At 44.0% G+C, this 13,881-nt stretch overlaps 2 protein-coding genes across 2 annotated transcripts in view; one reads left to right on the top strand and one right to left on the bottom strand.

The window, feature by feature from the left end:
- Positions 1 to 217: 217 nt before the first annotated feature.
- On the bottom strand, positions 218 to 4,537 carry clul1 (clusterin-like 1 (retinal)). The gene is made up of 9 exons (XM_076745960.1): positions 4,436 to 4,537; positions 2,989 to 3,130; positions 2,680 to 2,828; positions 2,431 to 2,601; positions 1,496 to 1,934; positions 1,255 to 1,377; positions 955 to 1,169; positions 574 to 752; positions 218 to 404 (listed from the first exon to the last, which is right to left on the bottom strand). Exons 2-9 carry the CDS (start codon positions 3,089 to 3,091, stop codon positions 389 to 391), a joined length of 1,395 nt encoding a protein of 464 aa, XP_076602075.1. The 5' UTR covers positions 3,092 to 3,130; positions 4,436 to 4,537; the 3' UTR covers positions 218 to 388.
- Positions 4,538 to 7,144: 2,607 nt separating this feature from the next.
- colec12 (collectin sub-family member 12) overlaps positions 7,145 to 13,881 on the top strand; it is a 29,154-nt gene continuing 22,417 nt past the window's right edge. Inside the window, exons 1-2 of the mRNA XM_076745956.1 lie at positions 7,145 to 7,611; positions 10,469 to 10,519. Coding sequence (XP_076602071.1) covers positions 7,605 to 7,611; positions 10,469 to 10,519 — 58 coding nt within the window. The 5' untranslated portion in view covers positions 7,145 to 7,604. The remainder of the gene's footprint in view (positions 7,612 to 10,468; positions 10,520 to 13,881) is intronic.

The raw sequence follows: 13,881 nt of genomic DNA on the forward strand, positions 1-13,881 counted from the left end.
AATGAGAATGGTAACTAATATGATTTTGTACAGAAAAAATAAAAGTTTTACTCAAAGCTCTCCTTTAATTCTCTGAAAATGATCCTCGCTCAGATTCAGTTTCGTGTTTCTCGTCTTTGAAGCCCAGCGAAGCATTTACTGATCATTCAAGACTCCCGTGGAACGCGTCTGCATTTCATCGTTTTAGACACTTTTAAGTAAGTCACTCCTACTTCTATTTTATTTGTTTTATTTATTTACACCAGTGTTATGGGTACAAAGTACAATTTCTTCTTTTTACAGTCAATAAATAGCAGTGATTGACATGGTTCAGCTTCAGTATTTACATTTCATCAGGATTATGCTACAATTGAGGAACAAAATCTAGTTCTACTCACGAAGAAGAGTTTCACTCGTCCTCATACCTGAAAAAACAGAATGTGTTAATGTCAGATTTGTCAGAAGATCAGTATCTAATGACATCGTTTTAAAAATAAAACTACAGTAGATGGACAGAAAGTTTAGGAAGTGTGACACCCGTCCTTTGTGCTGGGACCACTCGTTCTGGTACTCTGGAGGTCGTTCAGTTCTCACCTGACCATCTCCTTGTACTTGTTCAGAGCCTCCTGGGCCACATACTGGATGAAGGCTGGATCCTGCAGCTCCAGCTCCCCAGGAACAGACAGGATGAGTGGGGGGGAGTTCAGGATGTTTACCTCCACCCTGGTCTCAGTCACAGAGACATTCTGTTCATCGTGGCTCTTTGGCGCCACCTGCAGAGCGAAAGAAGTCATTTTTTTCATCCTTTCTATTAAATGATGGAGGATGAAAACATATTCTTAAACTTGTCTGAAGCAGTTTTGTATTAAAAAGACGGTAACGTTGGCAGATCCCCACTAGGTTTGTCTGACTGCTGAAGCTTCATATTTGCTACAGATAAAACACAGACTTTGCGTTCAGTCCTTCGTTTCTCACCTTGGTGATGCGGAAGATGTTTTCAGGAATGCTGCTGTTGCTCGCAGCCTGAGCCACCCAGCTCAACTCCGCCGCCATGCTGCTAAGCCAGTTGACTGTTTCATCAGTGTGACGCTGGACGATGGACAAGATCTCTTCATACTGCTCCTTGGACACATCCAGCAGCTGGGAAACCTCATCCAGCTCCACATGCAGCTCCCGGACACTGGGGCACTCTGGAGACGGGAGGAGGAACGGTCAGATGAGCTATTGTATGTAAAGGTGGAGTAAGCACAAGCTGTGAGGGTGGTGCTGCTTCACCTGTGAGCAGGGCTCCCTGGCAGGCCTCACACTGGCTCTGCAGCCGCCAGCACTCTGAGGTCTGCTTGCGAAGGTCTCGGCACAACTTCCTGTTCTGCAGGAAACGTGGGAAATTTTCCCTCACTGCACCAAAGAGAAAAAAGTTTAACGATTACATTAGTGGAGGTTTATTTTGTTTGTGTTTTTGCATGGCGTTGTTTAAGATGTTTATTATTGCTTATTGTTATTGCATTGTTCCTACCTTTCTTCTTCTCTTCTTCCACCGTCTCATGGAGGTCATCAAACACCTGGGTCACCACAGCGCCAAACTCGTCCACCACACTCTTGCCAAAGTCAAAGAAGGAGTCCAGCACCTCCTCCAATCCCACACCCTGCAGGAAGCCTGAGTCCCGGCTGGGGTTGTAGATATCAGTGGGGTTCTCCTCCGTCAGGACGTCGGTGTCATTCAGCAAGGCACTCTGGAGGACTTTGTCAAGCTTGGTGCCCATCCTGGAGACTAGGGCGATGCTGCGGTCCACCAGCGTTCCCACCTTGCTGATCAGGCGGTTGAAGGAATCCTCGATGCGGATAACCTCAGAGTCGGTGCTGTCAGGGCCCTGATTCACCAGGATGTCCCCTGCAGTAATGCTAGGCTCCCGGGGGCCAAAGCGCCGGGACACCCTGCGGAATAAGTTCTCCACCTGCAGCATGAAAAGTACGGAGGTAAGTTTATTTTATGCTCACTCCTCCAAGTTCAGTCATGTTTCATCATTAATTGTTGTTAGAAAGGAAAGTCAGTGAGTTAGCTCATTGCTTCACAGCAGCTGATTGGACAGGAGGTGCTTGTCTGAAGCCTCCACCTCGTTAACACAGCACAGAGCTGTGGCAGAATGAGACAAGCTGCTTGTCAGTCAGCCTGTTCAGAAAGAGCTCTTTGATGTGCAAAGTTCCTCAAACTGTGTTCAACGATGCCTTTTAAGTTCCTTTCAGTTATTACATTTCATACTTTCCAACTTTTTATTTAGGCTGATCTTATATATAAACAGGCAGAATACAGCACAAACTAATGCAAAGGATTCGTTTCCAAAAATGTTTCACCTGATGAGAATACAATTTTGTTATTTTTGGCAACGCTGCTTCAAGAGTTTGTTGAGGTTAGAGTAAGAAAATCAGAGCTTGGAGCTGCAGTTTTCATACTTTGGCATGGAAGGTGGCGAATCCCCTGCGGCAGGTGGAGGTGTAGAAGGTTTTACATGCGTCCTCCAGGCAGGGTCTGCACTCCTCCCACTCAGACTGCAGGGAGTCTTTACACTGCTCCTCCGCTTCCTCCAGCTTCTCAGTCACCTCCTTAGCCAGTTGGGCTGCCCCCTGGTGGCAGAAAGGGAAACATTTTCATTTGCTTGCTTTTCTTTCAGTTCTCTGAGGAACGGCGGACACTGGTCTTACCTTCTTCTTCTCACTGCTGTGTTGGAGGGACTTCATGAGGTGTTCATGCTTCTGCTCGTTCCTCCACATCACCTCCTTCATCTGCTTCACACCATACAGAGCTCTCTTCACCTCCTCATCCACGAGTTTCTCACCATTAATCGACAGCACTGAGAGAGGAGGAGGAGGAGGAGGAGGGAAACAACTGGGTGAGATTGTCAAATTGTCAAATTCTTGACATTCAAAAACAGGAAAAAGTGACTGACTCAAAAAGCAAAAAATAATTCAATGAAACAATCAAGAGCTGCATGTTGACACTGACTGACTCACATTTTAAGGTGTCCTCTGAGATGCCTGAGGGTTGCTCCTCTGGGGCAGAGTAAAGGACCCCCAGTGTCATCACCAGGACCGCCACACCGAGCAGGAGCTTCATTTTTGTGCTCAGTCTGTGTCTTGGACGTCAAAACTCAGTCTGAAAAGACATGACGCGTGCGGTTATGACTGGTGAGGAATCCCACGTGCACACTGGGATGAACACATTTAGCTTAGCGCTTACACAAGTTCACACATACGCAGAATGTGTTTAAATAGGGGAACTAAAACAACAGGTGCTATCAGCTCTGGCCCAGAAGGCTAATAGGATTTGAACTTGAGCATGATTAAACATCAACAATACTGCACATGGCCATATGTAGGTCTGCCACATGGTGGTGCTACACATCTGCCTGGACCTTGAAAACCATGTCCCAGTGTCATATGTCCCACATACTTCACATGTCAGAGGATAACAAGACCAGGGACACGTAGTTTGACGACAAAGATGTGTTTCGGCAAAGCCTTTAATGTGCAGTAAAACCAGTGATAAGTAGAAACTAAATGTCATACTGTGAACTTTAAAACAGGTTTCTGTGGCTCTGAGGTGAATATTTGGACAGCTGGAGCATTTTTTTCCTCCATGTCTGACAAAGTTTCAGTGAAAGATTTAAAATGTAAAAGATTTCTCTGGTCTCCTCTGTGGACATTTGTTATTCATCAGACTGACTGATAGCAGCCCGACCTTAAGCGATACCATTAGGAGGTCAGCGGCAGGGGGTGAGACACCTAATAAGACACATCACAGAGCTCACCTCAGCTTGAAAACTTGGCAAGCTGTGTCTGCACCATCTGCTGTGTCAGGAGGTCAGACTCCACCAAGTCCCAAAAACATCACAAGAAACCTCAAGAGGTTTCTCATATCAGAGCGTGTGTTTACATGTTAATTTGGTAACCCGTAAACAAGATAAACCCGCCTGCCTCACTGAACAGGAGACCCTTCCCCAGAGGATTTACACAAGTTGGCATCGAGCAGGGATTTGCAGTAAATGGGGATGTACTCACTTGACTTACTTCATTATGGGTTTAAGTTGCTGCGACACTCAGCTCTGTTATATCCTATTCCACAACACACCTATCTATTGTTTCTAATGGGAACTAAAGTGAGAGCAAGAGCTTTTTAAACACACATAAATGCATTATTATGAACGATAAATACATTTAAGGAGGCACAAACTGATGAAACTCTCAGTCTTAATCCAAAATATGACTTTAAAGTAGCAAACAAACATAATGAGGAGTTCAAATGAGGAGAAACATCAATTTATCGATCTAATATTCACTCTGATAACATCCCATCACGACGTTGATCAAAATGTTAAATTCAATGGTAGTAAAATACCAAGTTCAAGGTTGTGCCTAATCAGAAAAGACCCAATGTGACCGTCAAAACAAAGAAACTCACCGGTAGATGAGTGGCGGTGCTTCTCCTCTGCAGGAATAAACAAAATGCTCCGTGTGGACAGCAGTTGTGAAGTTATCCTGATCAGGCCAAGTCTATTTGTGCTCTTTCCACTCGAGCTTTATCCTATTACAGTCTTTGCTTGATGTTGATGCCTGTTAATCCAGCATTCAACACGCTTGTTTTGCATAAGAGTTTGCTTAGTCATGTCAGACACAGGCTACTGTTTACGCGTGGGAAAAGTGAGTTTGTTTGATATGTGGTGCCAGCGTACGTCGCATAAGACGGGTTCAGAGGCCAGTGTGCACAGTTAAGATCAGATATACTATCATCATACAGGAAGGTTCAGCTGTACGATAGAGGAGGGAAAGAAGTGAAATGGACGTGATGCAACTCGTCTTTCATATGAGGTGCAGAGAAGTTTTTTTTATTATTGTACAAAAATGTACTATTTGTCCCAAAAATATTTCAGTTAAAGATTCATAGAAGACTCAACATACTTTTTAAGGACACACACACACACACACACACACACACACACACACACACACACACACACACACACAGCCCTAACATGCACAGCAGTGGCGTCATCACAGTGAGCTGTGCTTCACTTTGTTTCTGGCGTTCGATCGAGGGACTTTGTCAGTGGGATTATTATGATGTACTTGAGAAGAGATAAGAGCAGATCGCAGGATCAGAGGAGACTGTTTTGCTCGACCGGAGCCGTGTGCTGATCTCATAAGAGCGCTAACTGCTGCAGAGCTGCTTCCTTTTAACATGTTTGACCAACCCAACTCAAAGCCCTTATTTTGAAGTGCTCGGTAACCTCAGTCTGTTATGTGTGAACTACCACCAGATATTCTTGGATCTATACCCAGATGTGAATCCAGAGTATTTTTAGTCAAAGGAAACACTCGTCTCAGCAGGAAGCAGGTTAGCATCTCCGCTCCTGATTGGATGTGAGGGACTCGGGGTGAAAGGGTTCCTCTGTCCCCATCTCCTCGCTGGTGCCCCATCTACCTAAAAAATGTGCCCTCTCTGCATGCTGTGACCCAGAAAATAGGGTCCTCACCAGATGATAATGGAAAACAGCTCAGCTCAGCCTGCAGCCCCTCTGACACCTTCAGCACCTGGTTCCCATAACACTGCAGGGAGAGACGCTGATCCCATGTTCTCCCATGGTTGACCTAAACATAAAGCAGTTGACAATGACAAGGTCTGAGGCTACAAGGACCCGATCACTGACAGATCACAGTCATCACTCTGCACATGCTGGTCTTTAGGAACTGATACTTGTTAGTTTGATCAACATCTCTGCGAGTGCATGTTTGAGTATCTTGAGAGTTTTATACACTTCAAAGTGTCGCAGCAGGTCCATATAACCAGCTCACAATGTGGGCTTGTGTTAAGTTTAGTGGTGCCGATCAAAGCTTGGAGTCCTGAACTGAAGAGATAAACAGGTGCTGAGGATAAACCGCTTTACAGAGACCTGAAGTAATGGATGAAACAGTTAAGAGCTGGGAACCAGCAGGTCTGAGAGCTGCGCTGACTTTTGTTTGAGGGAACAGGATTGATGTAAATTATGTCTTAGTGCAGCTCAAAGCTCAATAGAGGATGCATAGCAGATATTTCCCCAGTAACGAGCATCAAGAAGTGTGTGAGAAATGGAAACCAGGATCTTTCAGCTCATTGTTTTGCTTTTACGGCTCATAACTTTGCTGTTCTGGTTCACTCCTGCTCCTCTTATCAGTGCTGTTTCCAGCTGGACAGCAGGCAGCCAGTTTCAGTGAAAAAGCCCTAAAAACCTGCTTTGCACTAACTAGTTGGTGGAGACCAAAAATGGAGCTAAAAGAGAGTGAATATTGGGTTACATTCAGCAGGTGGCTGGAAACAAGGCTCCAAATTAATGTTAATGTTGTCTGCTCGATGTGTAAACAGGCATGTTCATCATGTCGACTTCACAAAAATATTAATGTACGCCTGTTCTGCAAGAACTTTTAGGATTAAGTCTGGTAGTGGGAATTGCATATTTGTGTATAAATCATCATCATGTATTTGAAATTCAAACTTAAATTAGCCAAATTTCAAAATAAAAGTACCCCTCTTTGTGAGGAATAGTTACCAAAACTAACATTTCATTAAACACTAAATTACACTCAGTTGACTCTAATCCATCAAACCCAGACAATCAAAATTAAATCTACAAAGGAGGGAACAAAATTCAGGTTTAGGCGCCCCTGTGAACCGACTCGTCCCTCTATTCAAGATTCAGATTGAAGTTATGACAATTAATCCTCCACTGATAAGATCCTAAAGAAAATACCCCAGTGTGTAGTTGTGATGTGAATGTGAAAGAACACAACACATGACTGCTTTCACTTTGACACCCACCACAGCACCACGTGCTGATGATGAAGCTGAAACCTGGTCTCACTTAAGTCTGATAATCTTTGATTTGTCATGCAGTGCTATACTATAAAAGTCCACACCGACGCTGTTACTGGTGCTTATTCGGCGTAATTGTGCGCAATGTTAAACACATACACACACACACACACACACACACACACACACACACACACACACAGAGGGAGAGAGAGAGAGAGAGAGGGAGAGAGGGAGCGAGGGAGAGAGAGAGGGCAACCAGGGGTGCACACGGTGCGCACAGATGTGGGAACACGTGGTTTCTCCAAGCAGCCTTACGGGCGCACCACTTCCTCTCACGTTTGGATTCCTGCACACTTTTTCAGTTTCTCCGGTCACCGCTGCGGGTACCACCGGAGTGCTGAGCTGGACTGGGATACACCCTCACCTCGGCATCTTTCCCAACTACCAGATAAATCACAAGATAGTTTTTTTTTTCCTCCTCTGGCTTTTGCAACTCCCACTTGCATTCCCCGCTTGCAACAAAGTTCAGTCCCTCTTTGTGCCGCAGCATCTGAGGTGTGACGCTGAAGTTACCTGCGCTGTAGGAGACCGTCTGCAGAGCAAGGAGTCACGGATGGAGCTTTGATATTTCTTACTACTCCAACACAAACAGTGGATATTGGCATACTCGCACATCCAAGGTGCCGTGCGCTCACAGGGAGCTTCTGGGCAAATGCCACTGCGATGCTGTGGATGTAACTTCAAACAAGAGCTTCACAACGGTACAGTCCTGTAAACCACAATGAAAGGTAGGCTCATTCAGGCGCCTAAATTAGCCATAAATGATGTGAGGCGCGCACCGCAGTGGCGCTGATGATCATTTGATCTACTTTCTGCTCGCACAACATTCCTCTCGCACTTTCTTTGTCACTTTTCTGCCTCTTTCTCTCAGTCTGAGACGCGAGGAATGCGTGGGCCACAACTCGCGTCTGACATCTGGTTTCAATTAAAGGACTGTTTGGGATTTTTTTTTCTTTGCATCTGGTCTCTGCTGCGCATCAAACACTAACCTACATTAACAGAACGGCTCACAACAGAGCCAAAAACGCGTGATTATAGATTGATTAAGAGAGCGCCACTTCAGCCAGCCTCTGCTTGTCATAAAATCTATTTTTGGTGGGTTTTAAACGGCTTTCTTTTCATTTTTATGTTGCGCTGGTGCGTAATGGATCAAACGTTTGTGTTGGCTTAAAAAACTCAAGGTCTCAGAAGGAAATACTGAGTCAGGCTTAACTCCCGTACATGAACTGCTTTCTTGTGGTGGACTCCTGAGCCAATGACATGCAGCCTTTCAACACATTACACGGAATAACAGACCAAAAAGTGCGTGCGTCATGGTGATCAGTGGGCACCAACTCATCATTTTAAATAAAGCTTTATACAAAATTTGCTCAGACGTGATGCTCTGTTGTGTAACTTTGCAAAGTGAGCTTTCTCATCCACTTCCAAAGGCACTTGTGGGGTCAAGACGCAGGCCCGTTGTCACACTGTGTAAACACTACATGACTCCTGCCACCTTGTGGTTCATCTGAGAACACGAACACAAAGCTCCGCATTGTGGGCATGAGTGTAAACAGCTCTCTGCCCTCACACTAAATCTGTGATGTGACTGGCATGTTGACCACTTCCTGTTGCTACTGTAATTGCAGTGAGAGGCGATGGGGCTTAACACGAGCACCATCATGTTATTGTTTTTCAAGGACCGTCGTGGGATTGATTTATTTCTATTTCTGGTGTTTTCTTTATTTAGTGCTTTGTTTTGTTTTGGAAAAGCTGGGTGGCGCTGCAGACACCTCAGGCTTATATAAGTGTGGGAAGGCGAGTAACCCAAAAAAACTTGACCCTGAGAGATAGAATGACCCTGTAGATAGAACACGTTCATGATGAAAACCTTGAGATGTGGCTAAAAGTACTGGAAAAAACAAAAAGAGGACATTGCTCTAAGAATTGTTAAGACTGGAGAGACTTCACGTATGGACAGTGGACTTCTTTTGCCTGCTCATTCCTCTGGTCTGTCAGTGGCCTTCTGATGTCAAATGTGTGTGTTTTTCATTATGGACAAATGGCCACTACAAGGACAAACACTAAAAGAGTTAGCAGTTAGCAGCAGTTATCCTAAAAATGGTGACCTATCATAGTGTGTCATCAATCCCAGCACCTATTTAGTGATTTACAGGCCAAAAGATGTGTAGCTGAGCTAAATTTGGTCTCTTAGATGTCTGCTGCCCAGGCATGATAATTGTTTCAAGAGCATTTCAATGACTGCCTTTCAGTGTAGAGCAGGTGTACCTTAAAATACAGTCATTAAAATGTTTTCTAACCACGAGTTAACTTCTACATCTACAAAGTGTTTTCAGTAAAATCTGTCCCAGTTTTACCCAAGATGCTTTGACACCCCATGACCTGCACAATCACCAAATCAGTACTCACTGGGATCGCTTCCTGCGATGTTGAGCAATTTTAAGTATCATGGCTCCATACAGCAACATTCATCCCAAAATCCAAATTACACAAATTACACTGGGGCTGACTCATGTGTTTTCATATTGTTTTCAAATCCGGTCAGTTTTCAAGCCTTTGGGTAAACTGTGATGGACTCTGTTTCCTGGAATAGCTCTAGAAAAGCCAGACATACTTACAGTAACATTACCTTTGTGATGGGACATCATGTTACTTAGAAACACAACAGGAAACAGGGTATTGGGGGTATTGGGAAAGACAAATTCTTCTCATAACATGTGCTTTCAGATTTTTTTTGCAAACGTTTGGATCGTTCTTACCTCTTAACTCACTCTGCTTCCTGTCACTGGGCTTCCTTACAGCCCCAGGAACAGTCATTTCTGAGCATCTCCAGACTACGTATTTAATTCAGGCAGACACGTGCAGTCCACCACGAAAAAGACGAGACTCATTAGCTTTCATTCACCTGTTTTCATGATAATTAGCCAAACTACTCTGGTAGGCAGCCATTACTCTCATATTGCCACACCTCTTTGATTTTGGCATTACAGATGAAGAGATTTTTTTTTTCTGGAGATCCTTGCGACATGTGGTTTTTCTTTATTTTCACTGGCCATGGATAATGACACAGAAAAAAAAGCTTTGATGTTGGCAAAGTACTTTCCCACAAGTGCTGCTCAAAAGGAGACGTCACCCAGGGCCTATCAGGCCATGGGAGGTGGGACAAATCCCACCAAGTGAAAGAAAAAAACAGTTTATATAAAAGAGCCGAGCTGATCTGAGCGAGGCCGGCTGTGTTTTTTGATACAAACTCTGAAAAACTGGTATTTTAAAAAGAATACAACATTTGAAGAAGACGAACAGGATAGAAACTGATGGCGTAAGGTTACCTGGGAACAGTAGTTGGATATAAAGTAGCTCAAGTTCCTCTTACCAGCATTTCACTGGAGCTTTCAATAGCACTTCACAGTCTTCATCAGCAGAAACATTTTGCTGAGTTTGCAGAAAACTAGGCAAACTCCATCTGCTGATGAAGACTGCGAGAGCTCCGGAAAATAATGTTTTTTATGTATGAATTTTAATCATTTAAATGGTTAAACACCTATGTGATTCATGATTCATCCATTCATTTCTGTCTCCTTCCAGACGACTTTGCTGATGAGGAGGAGGTGCAGTCCTTTGGCTATAAGAGGTTTGGTAAGTGTCTTCTTGACTTCCAGCTGTGAACTTAAAAGACCACCACCACCGGGTCATATCCCCTATGACACATATGTGACGTCAATTCTCTGCATTATTGCATAAAGAGTATTTTCTTGATGTATGGTATTTTGCTTGGCTGTAACCCACCTACAATAATCCGCAGGGTTTAAAGGCCACACCTCGTTTCCCAGAAACTAACTTATTTTTGGCTGCTGCTTTCATTTTTATTCCTCTGTTATAACAGCAGTGGGGTACGGTGGAAAGGGTAACCGCAGCATCCTGGGTGTTCCTGGCCAGTGCACTGACTTTGCAACCTTATCAGCATCTCAGTGTACTTTTGTTTCACTTGGAACAAGACGACACATAACAGCTTGGTCTAAAACCAAATGAAATGAGTAGATTTCTTTCAGTGTCTCTGGTTCTCACATCCAAATGTTCCAGACAGGTTCACAATCTCACCCACTCATCAGGCAGTAAAAGTTATACACATCGGCCAGATGTTGGTCACTCCCCAGCTGCGTGCAGCACATTCAGAAATGTTACATTAACACATTCCTTGAGTTGAAGCGGATCTCCTGACGCTGTCATTTCCTCCAAGAGAGATTTTAGCAAAATACGCAAAACCCGCTTTTGAAAACTAATCCAAAACTTTTCTCTGAGATGTTAAACTGAGTCTGAAAAGACCGTTCAGCGTGAGTAGTCAATCAAGATGAGGCCAACTTTCCACTTAGTATGATTGATGTGCCTGAAGGTGCCTCTGTCCAACGCACATAAATAAAGTATTTAAATTTTTGTTATTATTTTTTCAGATGTTGGCACAAATATCTGAGTGCTTATTGTAGAGAGATTTAACAAAATAATCCATGTCTCTCTGTGGAATGCATTCATGGATAATGTGAGAAATGAAATCTGACAATGTCTGATCAAAGGAAAAGTAAACATGATTCAGAATGATTGAGCATTCTGCACTGCCCTTTGGTCTTTGACGGCTTTCAGTACTGCATTTTTTAAAGCTGCAAGCAACCCAAACTCCCAGAAAGTTGGGGCGTTGTGTAAAACATTAAAAACAGAACGCAATCATCTGCGAACAGACTGTGTTCACTGACAGCAAAGTGTCCCTGAGCCAATGTACTCATATCCTTCATACAATCATGTGTTCACAAAGTGGTGAACCTCACTCCATCCTCGCTTGTGAACGACTGAGCCTTTCCAGGATGCCCCTTTCATACCCAACCATGACACTATCACCTGTTAATTGAAATGCCTTTTCTTTATTTTCTATATTATCCACCACACCATCTGTACTGACCTTTTGCTTGAATTCAGTGCTCATAAACCGAATCATTTGCTCTTGCAGCTCTATATTTTCTTCGATTGCGTAGCTGTGAAGAACCATAACTTCAGTGTGATGTATTAGCGTCTCCTGATAACTTTCTCCTGCTTCTGTCCCAGAACAGAGATCAAGTTTCCACAGTCTGGGTTGAAATGGTCACAGCGGTTCCTCTGGTTTAAGAGGTGTTTCAGAGCATGTGTGTCATCCAGGCACTCAGCAGTCGTATGTCAGGATGTGTGGGTGCAGTAGGAGTCGGCATTGTGTGTCATCACGGTCAATTTATACATGTGCACATGTCTTACAACCGCCTGTCTGTGTTTATTTGACTTTCTTTACCAGAGGAGGAGAGTTTGGACAATGTTCTGGGTTGCAAACCAGATTTTTTTAAAAGAATTTTTGCAATTCAGGCAAGATTTACAGAGCATGTTATTTATTTGTAACATCTGTGCTTTTTACTCGGCTACTTGACCAGTTTTTGAGCAGCTGCACAGGAGCGAGGCTTAAAGGAGGACTTGACACATGTCAAAACATATCAGTGTCACGTTGCTTCTCATGTAACACAACAAGAACATAATGGAACTGCGGTACAGACGGGCTACACAAAAACAGCAGCTTCTCTTCGGCATACAGCTCGCCTGAGATCTGGTAACTGTGAAGGCCATGGCGTATGATTCATACCCATCAAACCATTCATTGACTCCTTGTGGCCGATGTGGCTTCATCTGTATTTGTCTTTTTTCTGCTAATTTAGTCATTTTTATGAAGGAACAGAAACATTTTGTGAAGTATGTCTATTGGTTTTCATCGTGAGAGTTAGAAGAGAAAGACTCATACCACTCTCATGTCTGTGTGTTAAATATGGAGCCAGAGCCAGGAAGCGGTTAGCTTAGCTTAGCATAAAGACTGGAAGCAGATAGAAACAGCTAGCTAGGTGTAAATATTTCAGTGCAGAACAAAGAGGCAAGATAAAAGGTGTCAGATGGTGAGCTTTCGTGGGGCTTTGAACAGTCAGTCTGGCTGAAAATCACCCCCTGGCTCCAGCGATCATACAGTCATGAGAGTTTGAATAGTTTAAATAATAGAGTGTTTTCCAAAATGTTGACCTATTCCCTCCGTTTGTCATCTGTCTGTAGTTTCCACACATACTTGCGTCCTGGCAGAGAAATATGTTGTCCTGGTTTCTGTATGTGCGGAGAGGAATGAGGTCCTTGACTCATTTTGACATCTGCTTTCCACAAGAGGTCTATTATTCCACTGGGAGTATGTCCAAACCTGAGAAGGTGCTGAGCCACTTCCTGTGTCCCTACTGGAAGTTTATTCAGTGCAGGCCTATATACTCAGAGAGAGAGGCGGAGAGGGAGTGGGCATTGTGGGCCTTTAGGGTCCATGCTCGGGCTGTGCTGTGTCAGCAGAGAGGGGGGGGGGGGGGGGGTGGCAAAAGGGAAAATACAGCCTCAAGTGGAGGTGATTTCACAAAGATAAACTGCTTTCTTTATCTCGGTGTTGCACAGTTGTTGTTTCTGCTTTTATTAATATGCTTTACTTTTTCCTGATTCAAAGGGGAAACATTTGTCAACAGTTTTATTTTCAGCTGAGGAGTCGCATTCCTTGCCCGACTTATTTTTGGGAGCAAAACAGCAAGTGGTTTTAATTTACGGGGACTTTATTACCAGAAAAGAATGTTTTCAGAATGCCTGCCTGTTACAAGCCCCTCCAGGGCACGCATGCATGCATGTCGTCCTAATGAAAGATTACGCGCTCATGTTTTCAATAAAGAGCAGAGTGAGTCAAAGGAGGGGAGAGGGAGAAAACATTAAAGGTTTACAAAGAAGAAGAAAAAAGTTAACAACAGAGGGAGGGACAGATAAAACGACACAGAGCACTGCTGGTTTGACTTGTTGTTGATCTTATCCCAGACCTGCGAGGTCTGCAGGACTGATCTGTAACTGGTCGAAAGGATGGTGGGTCAATCCAGGATCAGCCAATGACAGGCAGGCGGGAATGCATCCCAGACACGACACAAATC

Source organism: Chaetodon auriga, chromosome 12, assembly GCF_051107435.1.
Source record: "Chaetodon auriga isolate fChaAug3 chromosome 12, fChaAug3.hap1, whole genome shotgun sequence".
Taxonomy (NCBI): domain Eukaryota; kingdom Metazoa; phylum Chordata; class Actinopteri; order Chaetodontiformes; family Chaetodontidae; genus Chaetodon; species Chaetodon auriga.